The sequence below is a fragment of the Echeneis naucrates genome, chromosome 7 (genome assembly GCF_900963305.1).
Source record: "Echeneis naucrates chromosome 7, fEcheNa1.1, whole genome shotgun sequence".
Taxonomy (NCBI): domain Eukaryota; kingdom Metazoa; phylum Chordata; class Actinopteri; order Carangiformes; family Echeneidae; genus Echeneis; species Echeneis naucrates.
In genome coordinates this window covers 14,640,864-14,655,186 of record NC_042517.1, presented here as the reverse complement: position 1 = coordinate 14,655,186, position 14,323 = coordinate 14,640,864, and the positions used below count along the sequence as shown (strand labels likewise).

General features: G+C 41.2%; 1 protein-coding gene across 1 annotated transcript; it reads right to left on the bottom strand.

Moving 5' to 3' along the window:
- Positions 1-3,827: 3,827 nt before the first annotated feature.
- On the bottom strand, positions 3,828-14,288 carry LOC115045666 (extracellular matrix protein 2; the record flags this gene model as incomplete). The annotated part of the gene is made up of 8 exons (XM_029505451.1): positions 3,828-4,582; positions 5,913-6,239; positions 10,946-11,085; positions 11,215-11,372; positions 11,451-11,583; positions 13,134-13,249; positions 13,761-13,938; positions 14,238-14,288. Coding segments are annotated over 8 exons (1,281 nt in total), but the record flags the coding sequence as incomplete, so codon positions are not given.
- Between the last annotated feature and the right edge of the window lie 35 nt (positions 14,289-14,323).

Genomic DNA, 14,323 nt, shown 5'->3' with positions numbered 1-14,323 from the left:
AATGTCTTAGGATACAAGAGGTGTACAAAATAGAAGGAAGACCTCTTACTTTCCTCGTTTTACACAAATTCCTTAAACTTTCAAACCAAAAAATATTGTATAAAGACTCTTTCTGACACATTGTCAGATGATTTGAGCTTATTTTGCACACGCATATAAGTCAAAAGTCTGATACACTGGATTTTATTAGATTACAAGTTATTCTTGTTATTTTTGGAAATATTACCAAAGTCAAAAATAAAATAAAATGTTTTCCAAGCAGGAACATCTGAGTGATGTTTCCTAAAGAAGAAACAGATGAAGACAATGCACTTTATATAAACCTGATGTCTGCGGTCTGTTATTGCCATATTTAATTGCTTTTGAAGACAAACACAGGATATTGTAATTCTAGCACATTCAGACAGAAGATGAAACATGACATTGTCTGAAGCAGGTCAGACAGACTGCTACTACGGTGTAACTGCAATATATCATGGTGCCATAAGGGAAAACAAAGTAAGCTGTTTATTGTGGCTCCTGTAATTAAATATTTCAGTTGAGAGCTACAAAAAGTGTGACTCATTTTCGCATTGGGAGGAAAATAAAACCCAATTTTTTTATTTTTTATTGTTCTTCACAATGGTGAGTCCGTTGACACGTTCTGTGGATGTGTCAAATGGATTGTTTTTGTCTTTACAGGGTCATATTTATCTTTTTTTATTTTTATTTTTATTTTTTTTCTTTTAAATCAACCCCCTCTTTAATTGCATAACCCAAAGTAACACATTTGTCCCTGATTAGCACTGAGAGAGTATACGGCGATACTACGGAGCTCCACCAAAATCATGGCGCAAATGTATTTTGAGGACTGTGATTATAAAACGTATGATTTTGTGTCTTCTCACGGTTTTCTATTAAATTCTGTTTTGGCAGGATGAAGTGTTTTCTTTCACTGACTCTCTGATTTCCTCTCCACATTGCCAGCACTCAGAGCAAGGCAGTACGTTTGGCAAGCCACGCCATCTGGGAGCTTTTCCACTCAAGTCAGCCACATAAACGTGGGCAGTGATCTACACATTATCTATGGGCTCTGCAGAACTCCGACTGAGCATTAAATCCTAATCATTTTCCTCACAGATTGACATTGTTCAATAAAATGTTTTTCTACAGCATTCACAGTGGTGGGCAGGGCAGGCAGCTCGGAGGAGCATTGGCACAGGATAGAGTTTTGATAAAAGCTTTTGCAGATAATATATAGCTTCCTCAGTTTGTCCTGATTCATAGATTCTTCTCTGTTTCTCACTCTTTATTTTTCTGTCTGTCCCCCCCGCCCTCTCTCTTTCTCCCTCTCGCTGTGGTTCGGTTGATTATGGTGTTGGTCTGTAGCTACAGGGCTTGGCATCCAAATTAAACTCTTTTTGTCCTACGAGTGTTCAACTTAAGTGTCTCCAGAGATTAGCACACCCACTTGTTAGTTGCCATGTGTGTTTCTATGCAGGAGAGAGAAAGAGAGAGGGGGAAGAAAATAGTAATGACCAAAGATTTGTTTTTATGCGTTTTGGATTTGGAATGCAGCCCAAAAGTGCAACTGGTTGTTGTTAATATTTCTGGCTATCATGGATGAGAATATCAGGGCTTATGGCTGAGCAGTTGGCTCTCTTGCACGCTGCAGTAAGCACATTCTTTCTGATCCAAATAGTCGACCCTTAACACTGGAACCTAATCTCGTGCGCTTTCAAAGGAACTGGTGTCACTCTTCAACCATCCTTTCTCTTCTCGCCCAGCGTTATCCACTTGTTTCTGATGCCCCTCTGAATGAGGACAAGACATTCTTTAGCTGTTTATCTGTGTGAACTGGCGCTTTTTATTTTATCAGTCAGTACTTTCCCCATCCTCCAATAACAAACACAGGAAGCTGCTGTCGCCGGGCAGAACAGAGAGTACATGGGAGAAGAAAAGCACCATGGCGTTCTCCGGTCAACCCCTTTCAAACGGACTGTGGCCTCGGCTCAACGGGACACGAAACATCTGTTAGATGTGATGGGATGTCGGTTTAACAGTTTGGTAGTGTCACACGCAACACGATGGACGACAATAAAGTGGCAAAACCTGTCAAATTTGAAAAGTGCTCATATGACATGGGAGGTTTAAAGATTTCAGATGAAAGCTAAGACAAATCCATCTGTACAAATGTCACAAAACTGAGAAAGTGTCAAAAAGAGAGAACTGATGAAGTCTGGCGGTTTTTAGGCAACGTCTGCTCTGCTTGTACGCACAGGAACTGCAGTATAAATGAGAATGTGTAGTTTCTTAGACAGTAATGTGCTGTTTGCAAAATGACTGTACAATTATGGAGAATGAAGACTGCACCACATGCACAAGACTGAGAGCAGAAATCTAACATGTGATTACACACCCAGGCATCAAGAGTGAAAAGTATAAATATATGTGTGTGTGCGCCTGCTTGTGCATCATATGCAGCAATGCATGTACTGTGCTCCCATTTACTTGTTAACTTTGTTGGCTTTTAATAACCCAGCTCTGTTGTCCCTCATATTAACAGTCTATCTTGCACTGCCTTAGCCCTCCAGCTTCCCTCCCACTCTCTTTTTGTGTGTGTGTGTGTAACTCCAGTATCTGCAGGGGACCTTGTGTTCTTCATTTAGAGCTACAGAAACACCACTCTGTATCAAAACCTTATACCTGGAGCCAGCAAGTCAACACAGCGAGTGCAAAGGCTGAAAGATTACAACTTCATACGACAAGCACAGCTCAAGAATCTCTTTTAATTATATTCATTACCCTGAGTGACGTACTGTGAAGTCTGTTGTGTCTTTGCACAGGTGGGTTGACAAATTAAAGTTACCAAAGTCAATTGCTTGCACTTGCATCAGCTTTGTTTTGTTTTTTTACTGCGTGAGACTGCTAATATTTCAACAGCTAATCAAATTATTATTTCTCTACATGTCATGTTACATGTAACTAGCACGCCGCTGACATTGGGAAGACTCTCACAAAGTCTCTCTATAAGCGTCCAACATGGCAGAATTGTTGAGACAGAAAAATTGTGCATATATATATGTGTGTGTGTGTGTGTGTGTGTGATTTTTTTTTTACCTTCCTATGCTGGAGGAGGAGGAGAGAGAGCAAGTTATGCGATGAAGGACAAGCAGTCGGAAAGATGGACAGTGAGATACAGTATTGGCAGTAGATGCATGGAGAGGATGAGAGACAGAGAGAACATTGAGATCTGGGTAGTTGCTTTGTCAATGAGGCTGGCAGGGCACCAGAGCTCCAGCGGCTTTCATTCCCAGATGGGAAAAAGCTCTGTACGTGCTCCAGTTCTCTGCCTCTCTCTCTGTTTTAAATCTCCCTTTCCCCTCTGTCTCACAGCCACGTCTTATTGGACTCAACCAGACGAGGACTCTGCTACTTGTCTCATCTTTCCCTGATCAGCTTTGAGACTTTCAGAGAACAAACACGGTACTGTGTGTGAAAAGTCAGCTTGCAGTTTGTCCTTTTGCTCCACTCTGCACTAACACATAGATCCCCTTTTCCTCGACTCCCCCACTCCCATCTCATCTTACACGCACACATTCTTGTCCTCCAATTACTCTACACAATCCTATAATGATTTACGTCACCTCTACATATTTGCACCGGGGCACCATTCAAAGTTAGGGTGACCCTATGTATTTTTACATAGCGGCTGGTGGAAGGTGTTTATGTTGAAGCTCATCTGGAGATAGAGAACCTGGATGATGTTTATATTTTCCTTTTTAATGGGCTCCTTAGGTTCACACTGTGTCACCAAACATTTTCACTTTTTCTCAGGGACCCCCATGCTGCAGTCCCAAGATTTCCCTTTCACATCCAAGCATCCTTTTATTTCCACTTACAATGAACAAAGGCTCTCTGCAGGTCCTGCAAACAGCACGGACTCAAACTACACACAATGGGAAATCCTTCTCAGTCAACACCAACACGTTAAGCAAATACAAATGTCCCACACTTAAATAAAAAGAGTAAGATGTGTATTTTGAGCAAATCCAGATTCTATTGTAGAGTTTTATCCTTTCACACAACTAAGAGCATATATTGTAATAATCAGTTCCATTACTGTGGAAATTATATATTCATTTCAATACATAGCAGAGCACGATAAACATTCTCTTAACTAAAGGTGAGATGTGAAAGAAAACGATGGGGTTGGTGATGTTGAAGTGAAAGCTCTCAGTGCCAAAGCAAACTACATGATAAAGTTATTTTACGGCAAACCCCACCTGATACTATGGAGATTCTAGTGATAACCATCAAATAATACGAGCAGTGAAAGGAGAGATTACAGAAAACCCCCAGAGAAAAACTGTCGATGTGTCCCATTATGATGCACGTGTGTTTTTGTTTGCATATCTGTGCAGCCTATTGGTCAGACGTGTCCCACTGCTGTGGATGGAGGACCAGCCCCTGGGCATCAGTAAGACAGGAGAAGGCATTTGGAGGAATCTTCGCCACTTCCAGCAAATTGTTTTCCAAGTGGACCGAAGCCAAAGTGGAGCCAGAATTACGAGGGTGGCACACCCCCCACTGCCTCACTAGTCTGAAACCACAACATACACAACACTTAAATTTAGATCTACCACAAACTGAATTCTTTACCTTAGTGAGTCCTGACCAGAAGCGCATTCACCCCTGGAGCTGCTGCAGTTGCCACGTGATACGTAGAAAGAATTTAGCTCAGCTAATTTGAACAAACAAAAGTTAAGATCGTATTTTTTCAATCACATATTGCAAGACCTGAGTATTATATGCTGAGCTTGAGAATTGATGATGTGTGTTAACTACAGTTCATCTATTTGCGCATAGCTGTGCGCACATTTTATAAGTAGAGCTGTAAAATGTTAGGAATGTGATGGATGAACTATTTAAATTATCAGCTGAAACAAATCTGTAAATTATTCTAATGCACACTTCTGCTGAGCACGTTTTGCTGCTCGGAGTCTCCCATCCCAATTTAAAAAAAAGATCAAACGATAGAGATGTTGTGTATCAGGTATCGTGGCATCATGGGAGTTGTCTTCACCACTGTTGCTGTCATTGTGTTCAGCTTCTCCTAGACACCATCTCCATGTCTCCACATATATACATATATACACACACACACACACATAAGAGTTAGCAGTTAAAGCATCATCTTACCACGTGTATATGATTTTAAGTGAAAACATTATGAAGACTAATTAATCAAACTCCAGGTAACTGAGTTCATCTGACAAGGGAGGGGCAGCCACAGCTGAATGTGTGCATCGCAAGCGATCATTTTCTGTGTTGTCCTAAATGTGCAAAGACAGACAGCTGTATAGGATCAAAACCCATGTTTCTTTGAAGTGCTCTCTATTACTCATCTCTTAAATCATCTTTTAGCAGAATTATAGACTTCAAAAAAAAAAAAAAAAGAAAGAAAGAAAGGAAGCTATGAATAGTCACTTATTCATTGTCAGTCAAACAGAAACGAATCAAAACTTTCCACATTCATTCCAGATGAGCAGTGGTTCTTACATCACTACAGGAAGTTTTATTAACCAAGAGAGGAATATCAACCTGCTAATAATTCTCGACAGTGGTAGGCAATTTCCCCTGATTTATGTCAAGTACAATATATTGACTGAGTTTGGCTGTTGCCCATAATAACAAATACAAGTCATGCAAATCATAGCTGTTGCTTTGGTCACCACTGTTACAGTGAAACAGTCTGTCCAAATAGTGATAAGAGACACTCACTGTCTAAACTTGTGACTGAATGCCTAGTTATGCTACAATATCCTTCTTTACTGCCTTTCATTTTCTAAAGGAAGCTAGACCTGTATTAGGACAGGATTGGGTATGAATGAATGTAAAAAAAATGGTGTAATGCCGAGTGTTGTTTATACCTGATTTGGTTGGTGTCCAGTCTCAGCACACGCAGGTTCTTAAACTGTCGAACACAGCGAGGTACCTCTAACAGATGATTGTTGTCCAGTAGGAGCTCTTCCATTGAGCGATATGTCCCAACGAAAGAGATTCGCTCTATACCCTTATTGCCCAAAGCATTGTGGGACAGATGGAGAGAACGCAGGCCAGGCCGCAAGTGACGGAAGGCAAAGGCGGGGATGTGGCTGATGTTGTTGTGCTCAAGGGTCAGCTTACGGAGCGGACGAGGCAGATTCGTCGGGACAGTGGTGAACTGGTTGTAGGAAAGGTCTAAGGTTTCCAGTGACCTGAGGAGAACAAACCGGAGTCTCAGTCAGACAGACGCAGGGGGACATTGCCAGCCCTGTGAGCAACTTCCACTCTGATTCCAAAAGCTTTTCACTACAGGCCTCATGTTTTATAGCTTGACTCCACATTGCAGTGTTACAGATGTAGGGAGTGCAGGAGGGGGGAGGCTAAGCTGCGGGGGAGACATGGGGAGCAGTAGGAGAGAAAATAATGGGGCTGGAGGGGTTGCACTGCCAAAAAGCATGGCAATTTGAGCAGGCTAATTTGTGGCTAAGTGGCTGAAAAGAGGTATGCAAATGTTTGAGACACAAGCGATGCAGAGCTATAGCATTATGAGCAGAGCTCAGAGGGTTTGAAGCGGCGATACAACACAAGGATTAAGTGTTGTTGGAAGATCCCACACAGCTGTTGTGAGTTTATAACACGGCTCACAGCAGGAGAGGAACCCCATTTCCTGTTCTTCTGCCATTCGGCGACCACACTGAAGAGCCAGAGGGCTCAGCGCTTCCTCAGGTGGTTAGCCAACGACAACACAGTGAGGAAAAATGAAGACCGATGAGAGACCAAAGACAGTGGAGGGTTATGGATGTGGGAGACACGTGGACTGCCATCCGACCGACCAATGTTCACTGCCTCAGTACTTCTGCTATTCATAAAATTCACTTTATTAACTGCCTGGTTCCATTCATCACTGTTCTTTTTAATGTAGCAATGACTTAAATTGAACACATTTATTATCAGTTGAAAGTAAATAGTAAGAATTTCACCTTCTTCCTTTGGTTTGGGCAAACAAAGGCCACTGTGGCCTCAGGAAACCTGAGGTTAGTTGCATGCTTTTCTGATTAATGTAACTATAATATAACACCACACCAATACAACCATAAATGTTTCACTGAACACAAAGTTAAGACACAAAAGAATAATAATAAAAAAAAAATCCAATCAACCGACAAACAAACAAACAAAAAAAAAAAAAACCCAAAGCAAAACAATGACAGCTTTAACTGAAAGTACCAGTTCAAACCAGTTGTGTGCTGTTGATTTGTATTCTAAATCTTTGCCAAGGAGCTCAGCAGCTGTTGATTGCTGCTCAGAGCTCCACGTGGTATAAATGAGAAGAGGGACGCAAAGTCCTTTCCTCTCAGAGTCCTCCACCCTCCCACCCACTGGCACCACACACAACACCCAATAGACCTGTAAAACATGATGCCAAGAAGATGCACAAACACAAACACAATGAGCGAACACGTATGAGGACAAAAAGATGCACAAAGGATGAGTAGGTTCAAACAAAAACATGTATTTTAAAATGTAAATTTATATATACAACGTCGACATACTATTTATTCGCTAAAATTTAACGATTCATCTATTACTTGATACGTTTAGAGACGAGAAAAGCATCAATTACACAAAACCAAAAGCATAAATGTGTATGTGTGTCCATGTTTTATGGTAAAGCCTGGTGAGCAATAATCAATATGATGGTCTGCTCATCTTGCTGAAGTTGGTTCCTAAAGGGTTAGGGTTTATACACGTGTATACAAGTAGAATAAAGCCCCATCTGCGCTGAGCTCACTGTGCCAGCACAACACAAGATAGCTTACACACTTTGGAAAGATGACCTGGCAAAAAATGTAAATACTAAAAACAAAACAAAACAAAACAAAAAAAAAAACAAAACGGTATGATGGATGAATGACTGCAGAGAGTGACTCATTGTATCCCTCTGGCAGTGGCTCCTGTGTGCACTGACTTTATTATCAAACACTGATATCTGGAAATATTTTACGCCAGTATTCACATCTGTTAAATGCAGACTGAAGTACATTTGGATTAACTTAAACACTTAAATATGATTTTAATATTTTACTGAGGAAGCACAGTGCACTGTTCAACCACTGTGAGGTATGCCTGCCTAGTGTACCCAAAAACTGCTGTGTCAGATTGAAAGGGCTGCCGCAAGCAAGATGTGCTTGTTTTCAACCAAACGTGACATTTCGCTTGACATGAGGCTGCTGTTTTAGCAAAGCTGACGTTTTATGTGGTGGTGTCTGTATGTGTTCTTGTTTTCCAGTTTATATAAGACTATTATGAAACCAATTTGCGCTGGTCCAAAGATGATAGAAAAAAAAAAATTCCATTAGAAGACCTATAAGGCTCAGACACATCAATGTGACACGCAACTTTGATGTAATGATCAGTGAACCTGTGTCTTCGTGTCGCCAGTCTGAGCCTGCAGCGACAGTAAAACCTAAACGGAGATTCCTTCCAATGACCACTTTCAACATGACTCATCTAATGAAAACCAAGCAGGGAAAAAAAAAATATGTCATTTGACACAAAGTTGCTTTCTGTTTAAACGTGAAATCAGCTAAGACAGCATCTATGTGTCAAATCCTAATTAATACTACCAGCAAAGTTTTACTGCCTATTTTCACGTTAATGACACTTTTACAAGGCAGTTATGTTAAATTGCAAAACAAAAATCCAGCTTGCAATCATTTTCCCAATAAAAATGTTCAACAGCACAAATGTAAAATTGTAATTTAAAACATGCTACCCATAAAATATAAGTTTGGACTTTTAGAATGACTGATGCTTGAGAAGTTTAAATTGTTGAAAGTAATTTAGAGCATGTTTTGCTCTGTGAACATGTGCTTGGATTTAGATCTGATGGTTGGCAGCAGTGACTCTCATGGAGGCATTTAAGACTCTCAGTTGAGCTGACAGGTTCCCAGAGAGCCAGGAGAAGATGGCAAACAGACGTGTGTTGCTTTGTATTTAATAATTAAAGCTGATCACTGTGGCCCTAAGGAGAGGTAACTAGGCTCTTACAGCTGCAGCACTAATTGTACTCTACTGCACATTCAGGTTACGTAAAACACGTCTGAATAAACCAGTAAAAGAAAGAAATAAGATGCCTTACTTGAGTCAAAGAGAAAGAACCCACCATATATAATATATCCTGTTAAAACACAAATTGGAAAAACATGATTAGTCTTTTCCACCACTGGCTGTAATGCATGTGTGCTTGGTGATGTCCATACATTGGCGGTGTCTGTAAACACCCCGGAAATAACACAAACTTTTCTGATTCATATTTTTTTGAAACCTTAAATATTAGGTTATAATACATAGACAGAGCTTCAGTGAACCGTATTAACAGGCCGCATAATGAGGTGAGATGCTGGCTGACAGCCTGGTTTGTATGAGACAGAGTCCGGAACCAGGTGGAGCTGCACTCCCCAGCTTCTCGTAACCTTCAGTATCCATCACTTGTACCTAGCAATCCCTAAAGCTCAGCACGGGGCAGCAACAACACTGACTTCATGACATGGAACAGAGACGCGCCACTAAGCAGAACCAGCACACTGCAGCTCAATTCACTTTTCATTCTGTTGCTCCCTCCCTTCAACCCGTTTCTGCCTAATTTTCCACAAACACCTCTGCTGAGCTACATGATGAAGACGTCTCTCCACGCTCAACATGGATTTAATCATTTTGAACAAAATGAGAAATGATCTGACTCCAGGGAGGCGATATGCTACTTGAGTCTTGCGAACATAACTTTGCCCTTTAGGGGTAACTTCTCCTGCAGTGTCAGTTGAATTTGGTCACACTCTTCCTGTCCGACTGCTGAGGGAAGCCTTTAGGAAGATAATAAGCATATAGTGCCAATAGGAAGGCTGTTGCGCTCCCCACTAATGAGGTCAAGTGTCAGGCATCAAATACACTTGACTCAGAAGACTAATGAAAGCTTGGAGTACAGCCAGGTACAACTGTCTCCAATGATCTTTGTCCTCCACAGGATAAGGTGTCTGTTTTTTTATTTCAGATTTCAAGAGCCTTTCTTTTTTTTTTTTAGGTGGGGGGGGCTTCCTTCAATACATTTTCTCAACCTATAGATTCCCTAATACAGATTTTTGCATATATTCATTTAATCATTTTGGTCCAATCCTAAGTCCTTGCCCCTTTTTTATTCTCTTTTGCATTTTCTTTTCTTCAGTTTTCCCTGAAGCTCCAACTCTGGTTCACAAGGATCCCAGGGAGCAAAGAGAAATCCGCTGGAATTCACTATATTTAAACAAGACACACACACACACACACACACACACACACACACACACAAATACAGCGTTTCCTTAAAGGTCTCCCTCATGTGTGTACACATCGAAGTACACAAGGTCAGCTGTCATAACTTGTGTGATATTTGTGAATCTGCATGCCGCATTAGAGTATGTTAGTGTGTAGTGCAATGTGTGAGTGAGAAAGAGAGCGAAAAAGAGAGAAAGCGAAAGAAGAAAAGAGAAGAGCACATAGTGTGTATCAGCCAGCACACCAGCCATTTACCACATTTATTTCTTATTGGTGCCAGACAAACTAAAGGAGTTGAAAGGATTTGGCTGTTGGGTGTTGACGTGTGTGACTCCAGGTGAATCATAGTCATAGATATTGATATTAATGTTTGGAATAATACAGAGATCTTTCAGGAGCTCTGGATTAGCTTTTGGTGAGAAAGTGCCATTTTAGATATTTTAAGTATCGCAATCATGGTGATGATAAAACGTTGAAAATTAGAACAAAGGTGCTCAGGTTCCCAAACAACACCAGTCTGCCCTCTAGTGGCTAATATAGGGATTGTAGCACTTTTCTCATAAATAGCTTGTGATGGATGGATGGACAGATAGACGGACAGACATACCTGAGACCTGTCCAGGCACGATGAGTGAAGCTGTGCTCATGCAACAGGTTGTGACTCAGGTACAGTCCCCTCAGGTGAACGCAGCCCCTCAGTGCATCTTCTGGCACCTCCTCAATCTGGTTTTCATTCATTTTCAGCTCCTGTATAGAAAAAAAAAAAAGACAGACAGACTTTAGATTTGGGGTGTCAAAGTCTCATAGCTCTCCTGGCTGGCTCCTCCAGCTGATCATAACATTCTAAGGAGAAAAGATTCACTATTTTATGCAGACCTGAAGATGGGGAGGAAGGCCCCCAGGGAGGGAACGGAAGTGGTTTTTGTCCAGCTGGAGGGTCAGAAGCTTCTCTACAGGTTTGAAGGCTTGTAATGACACACTGCCCTCATGAAGAGTATTTCCGCCCAGCTCCAGGCTCAACAGGCTTCTGAAACCTAGAAGGAGAAGTCAAATATCACTGTCTACGTTTCAGATGTGTTTCTCCCTGTGATGAATTTGGACGCAGCTCCTACCTTTGAAGCAGAGCGGGGTGAGTGTGCTAAGCTTGTTGTTGTTTATCTTGAGCTCTTCAAGAGATGGAGGCAACGCTGGGATCCTGGTGAGATGGTTACCATCTAGGTTCAGTTTCCTCAGAAAGGTCATGTTCTGCATGACAAACAGCAAATATATGGATGCCCAAGGCAGAGAGAGAAAAAAAACAAAATGGCTACTTCTCTAAAATCCATAATTTTCCCTAACCCTATCCAGCAGAGCTCAATCACAGAGTTCACAGAACTACACCAAATTAGATAATGTAAAATCTGTCCATCTCCTCCGCGTCATCTATCATGTTGTGTACATGTCTAACATGTATTTTTAGCAAAGCCACTCTGTGTGGCTCCTCAGTGAAACCTGCTGTGGTCGGTGTGTGTCAAGTAAAAGGCAGCGGACTGCTTCTTCTGCAGCATTGCTCTCGCCAGGCCATCAGTCCTCTGTCATTACTGGGATGCAGGCAGAAAATTGGAGAAAAAAAAAATCTCTCAAAATAAATTCCTTTTATTCTCCACATCATTGGCTGCAGCTATTTTCCGACAGGTTATTCCAGCCAATACTGTGAGAGTAATGCAGGCCTGGTGTGTAATGATTGGTCAGAGTGTGGTAGGCTGCCTCAGTGTGGTCAGGATCTGTGTTTGGCCTGTGGTCATTTAGAGGTTAGACCAGAGGTTATTCTTAGAAAGGATTAGTTAATGCAATTTTTGGTGCTCTTTTATTGCCATAATAATACAGGATGTAGCCTGTTTTTTATTTTAATTAGATGTAAAGTAAATCATAAAACTGTCCCGTGATTCAAAGATTCATTCATGCACAAGTAGCGGGTTGCAGATTCTCCACACGGAAGGTTTTGTGTGTGTGTGTGTCAATATCAGATCAGTTATCGGCATGTTAATCTTTAGCCCCTAAAAGAAAAGCAAAATAACAGCTGCAGAAATCCAAGATCATTTGGTCTACTTGTGTGGAGGTTATTACAACTAAATAATTGTGAACTTCAATATTAATCATTATGAAACTTCCAGCAGATCCCGATTATTACGTAAGAGAATTAATCTTATAGCTCTTAATGTCCTGTTTAGTTTGAATGATTTCATCAGTTTTTTCCTTCCTGCCTTGTCTTCTGAGAAGGCTTTTTCTCTGTGACATCACACAAGAGATACCTAATTTCCATCACAGTTACACATCAAATATGTATCATTCTGTGAATGTAAACTTTTTTCGTTTGTTGTTTGTTTTCTTTCCGGCTCGAAACGAATTTGTTGTTTTTTCTTTTTTTTTTTCCCCACACCTTTGAGAAAAATGCAATGTGCCAAAAATCCAATGACAATGTATCAGAGAAATACGTCAAACAAAATAAATATACATACATAAAGAATAATACTTACATCTAAGGAGTAAAGTTAGAAAAGAATCTGGTGGTTAGATCAAAAGGCTAGACTGCAATTACATGTTTGAGGAAACTGCAGAAGCTTTGTAATGATTTGGATAGGCCTGGTTTTGGTTGCCTTGCATCAATGGCACCATGTGAATTTATGATGACACATGAACTATGTCAAATTCTAAAATAAGAACAGGCCTTAGTTAATTTAACCCTGAGGTAGCAGAGAGTTGTACATTCATGTTTGATTCATGTTCAGGTGCACACGCTGAGCAGTGATACTCACAGACAGGACGTTTTGGCTGAAGGACTCGTCATACAGTTCATTTTTGCTCAGGTCCAACTCATCCAAGTTCAGCAGGCCGGAGAACGACTGTGGTGTGAGGCTGCTGATGTAGTTTTCTTCCAAGACAAATCATAAAAGTAAAAGTGCATTTTTGACAGGAGCGTGATAAAGGACTTTGACATGTCATGTTGACATATTTGCTCCATTAGACTATCGGTAAATAATATCATCATTCCGCCATTTTTCTGGAAACAAAGCGACGCCTTTTTCCTTCATTCATTCATCTTCAACAGCTTATCCGTTTCCAGGTTTCAGGGGTTGCTGGAGACAATCCCAGCTCACACTGGGTGAGGGTGGGGCTATACTGGACAGGCCAGTAGTCCATCACAGTGCCAACACACAGAGACAGACAGAGACCCACAACCACTCACACACAGAACTACAGACAATTTAGAGTTGCCTCTATGCCGCCATGCTGAGCTGCAACACCTTCGTTCAGTATTTCAACTCCAGTTTTCAGTTATACTAACAGAATGTCCTATAAAATAATACATCATGACAGTAAATCGTGATTAAATCTAACAAACATGTAAACATATAAAAAAAAAAACACAAACACACACACACCTGCTGCATCAAGCTTTGTGGCTTCCAGGTTGTGAATGATTGGCAAGTGAGTCAGGCCGATACTCCGGCAGCTGATTTCTCTCTCAGCAAATTGACACTGACCAACAGGTGACTTTGTAGAACTACTCTGTGTTTCTGTTTCATTCCTGGGAGCCTCAGTAGCCTCTTCCTCCTCTTCCTCCTCCTCCCCTTCTTGAGCTTCTCCTTCCTCCTCCTCTCCTTCTTGAGCTTCTCCTTCCTCCTCCTCTCCTTCTTGAGCTTCTCCTCCCTCCTCTTCTCCTTCTCCTGCTCCTTCTTCTTCCTGACTCAGAAAATGTAAAAAATCAGTTACCCTAAATGATGTCATCAACTTAACTGGATAGTTCAAAAGAACAAAGGTCAATAGTTCAAAGGGCTTATTTGTCTCAAAAAAAGGACCTCTTCCTCCTCCTCCTCCTCCTCCTCCTCCTCCTCTTCGTCATCATCATCGTCTTCGTCATCATCATCGTCATCATCATCGTCATCATCGTCGTCATCATCGTCGTCGTCGTCGTCGTCGTCGTCATCCTCCTCCTCCTCCTCCT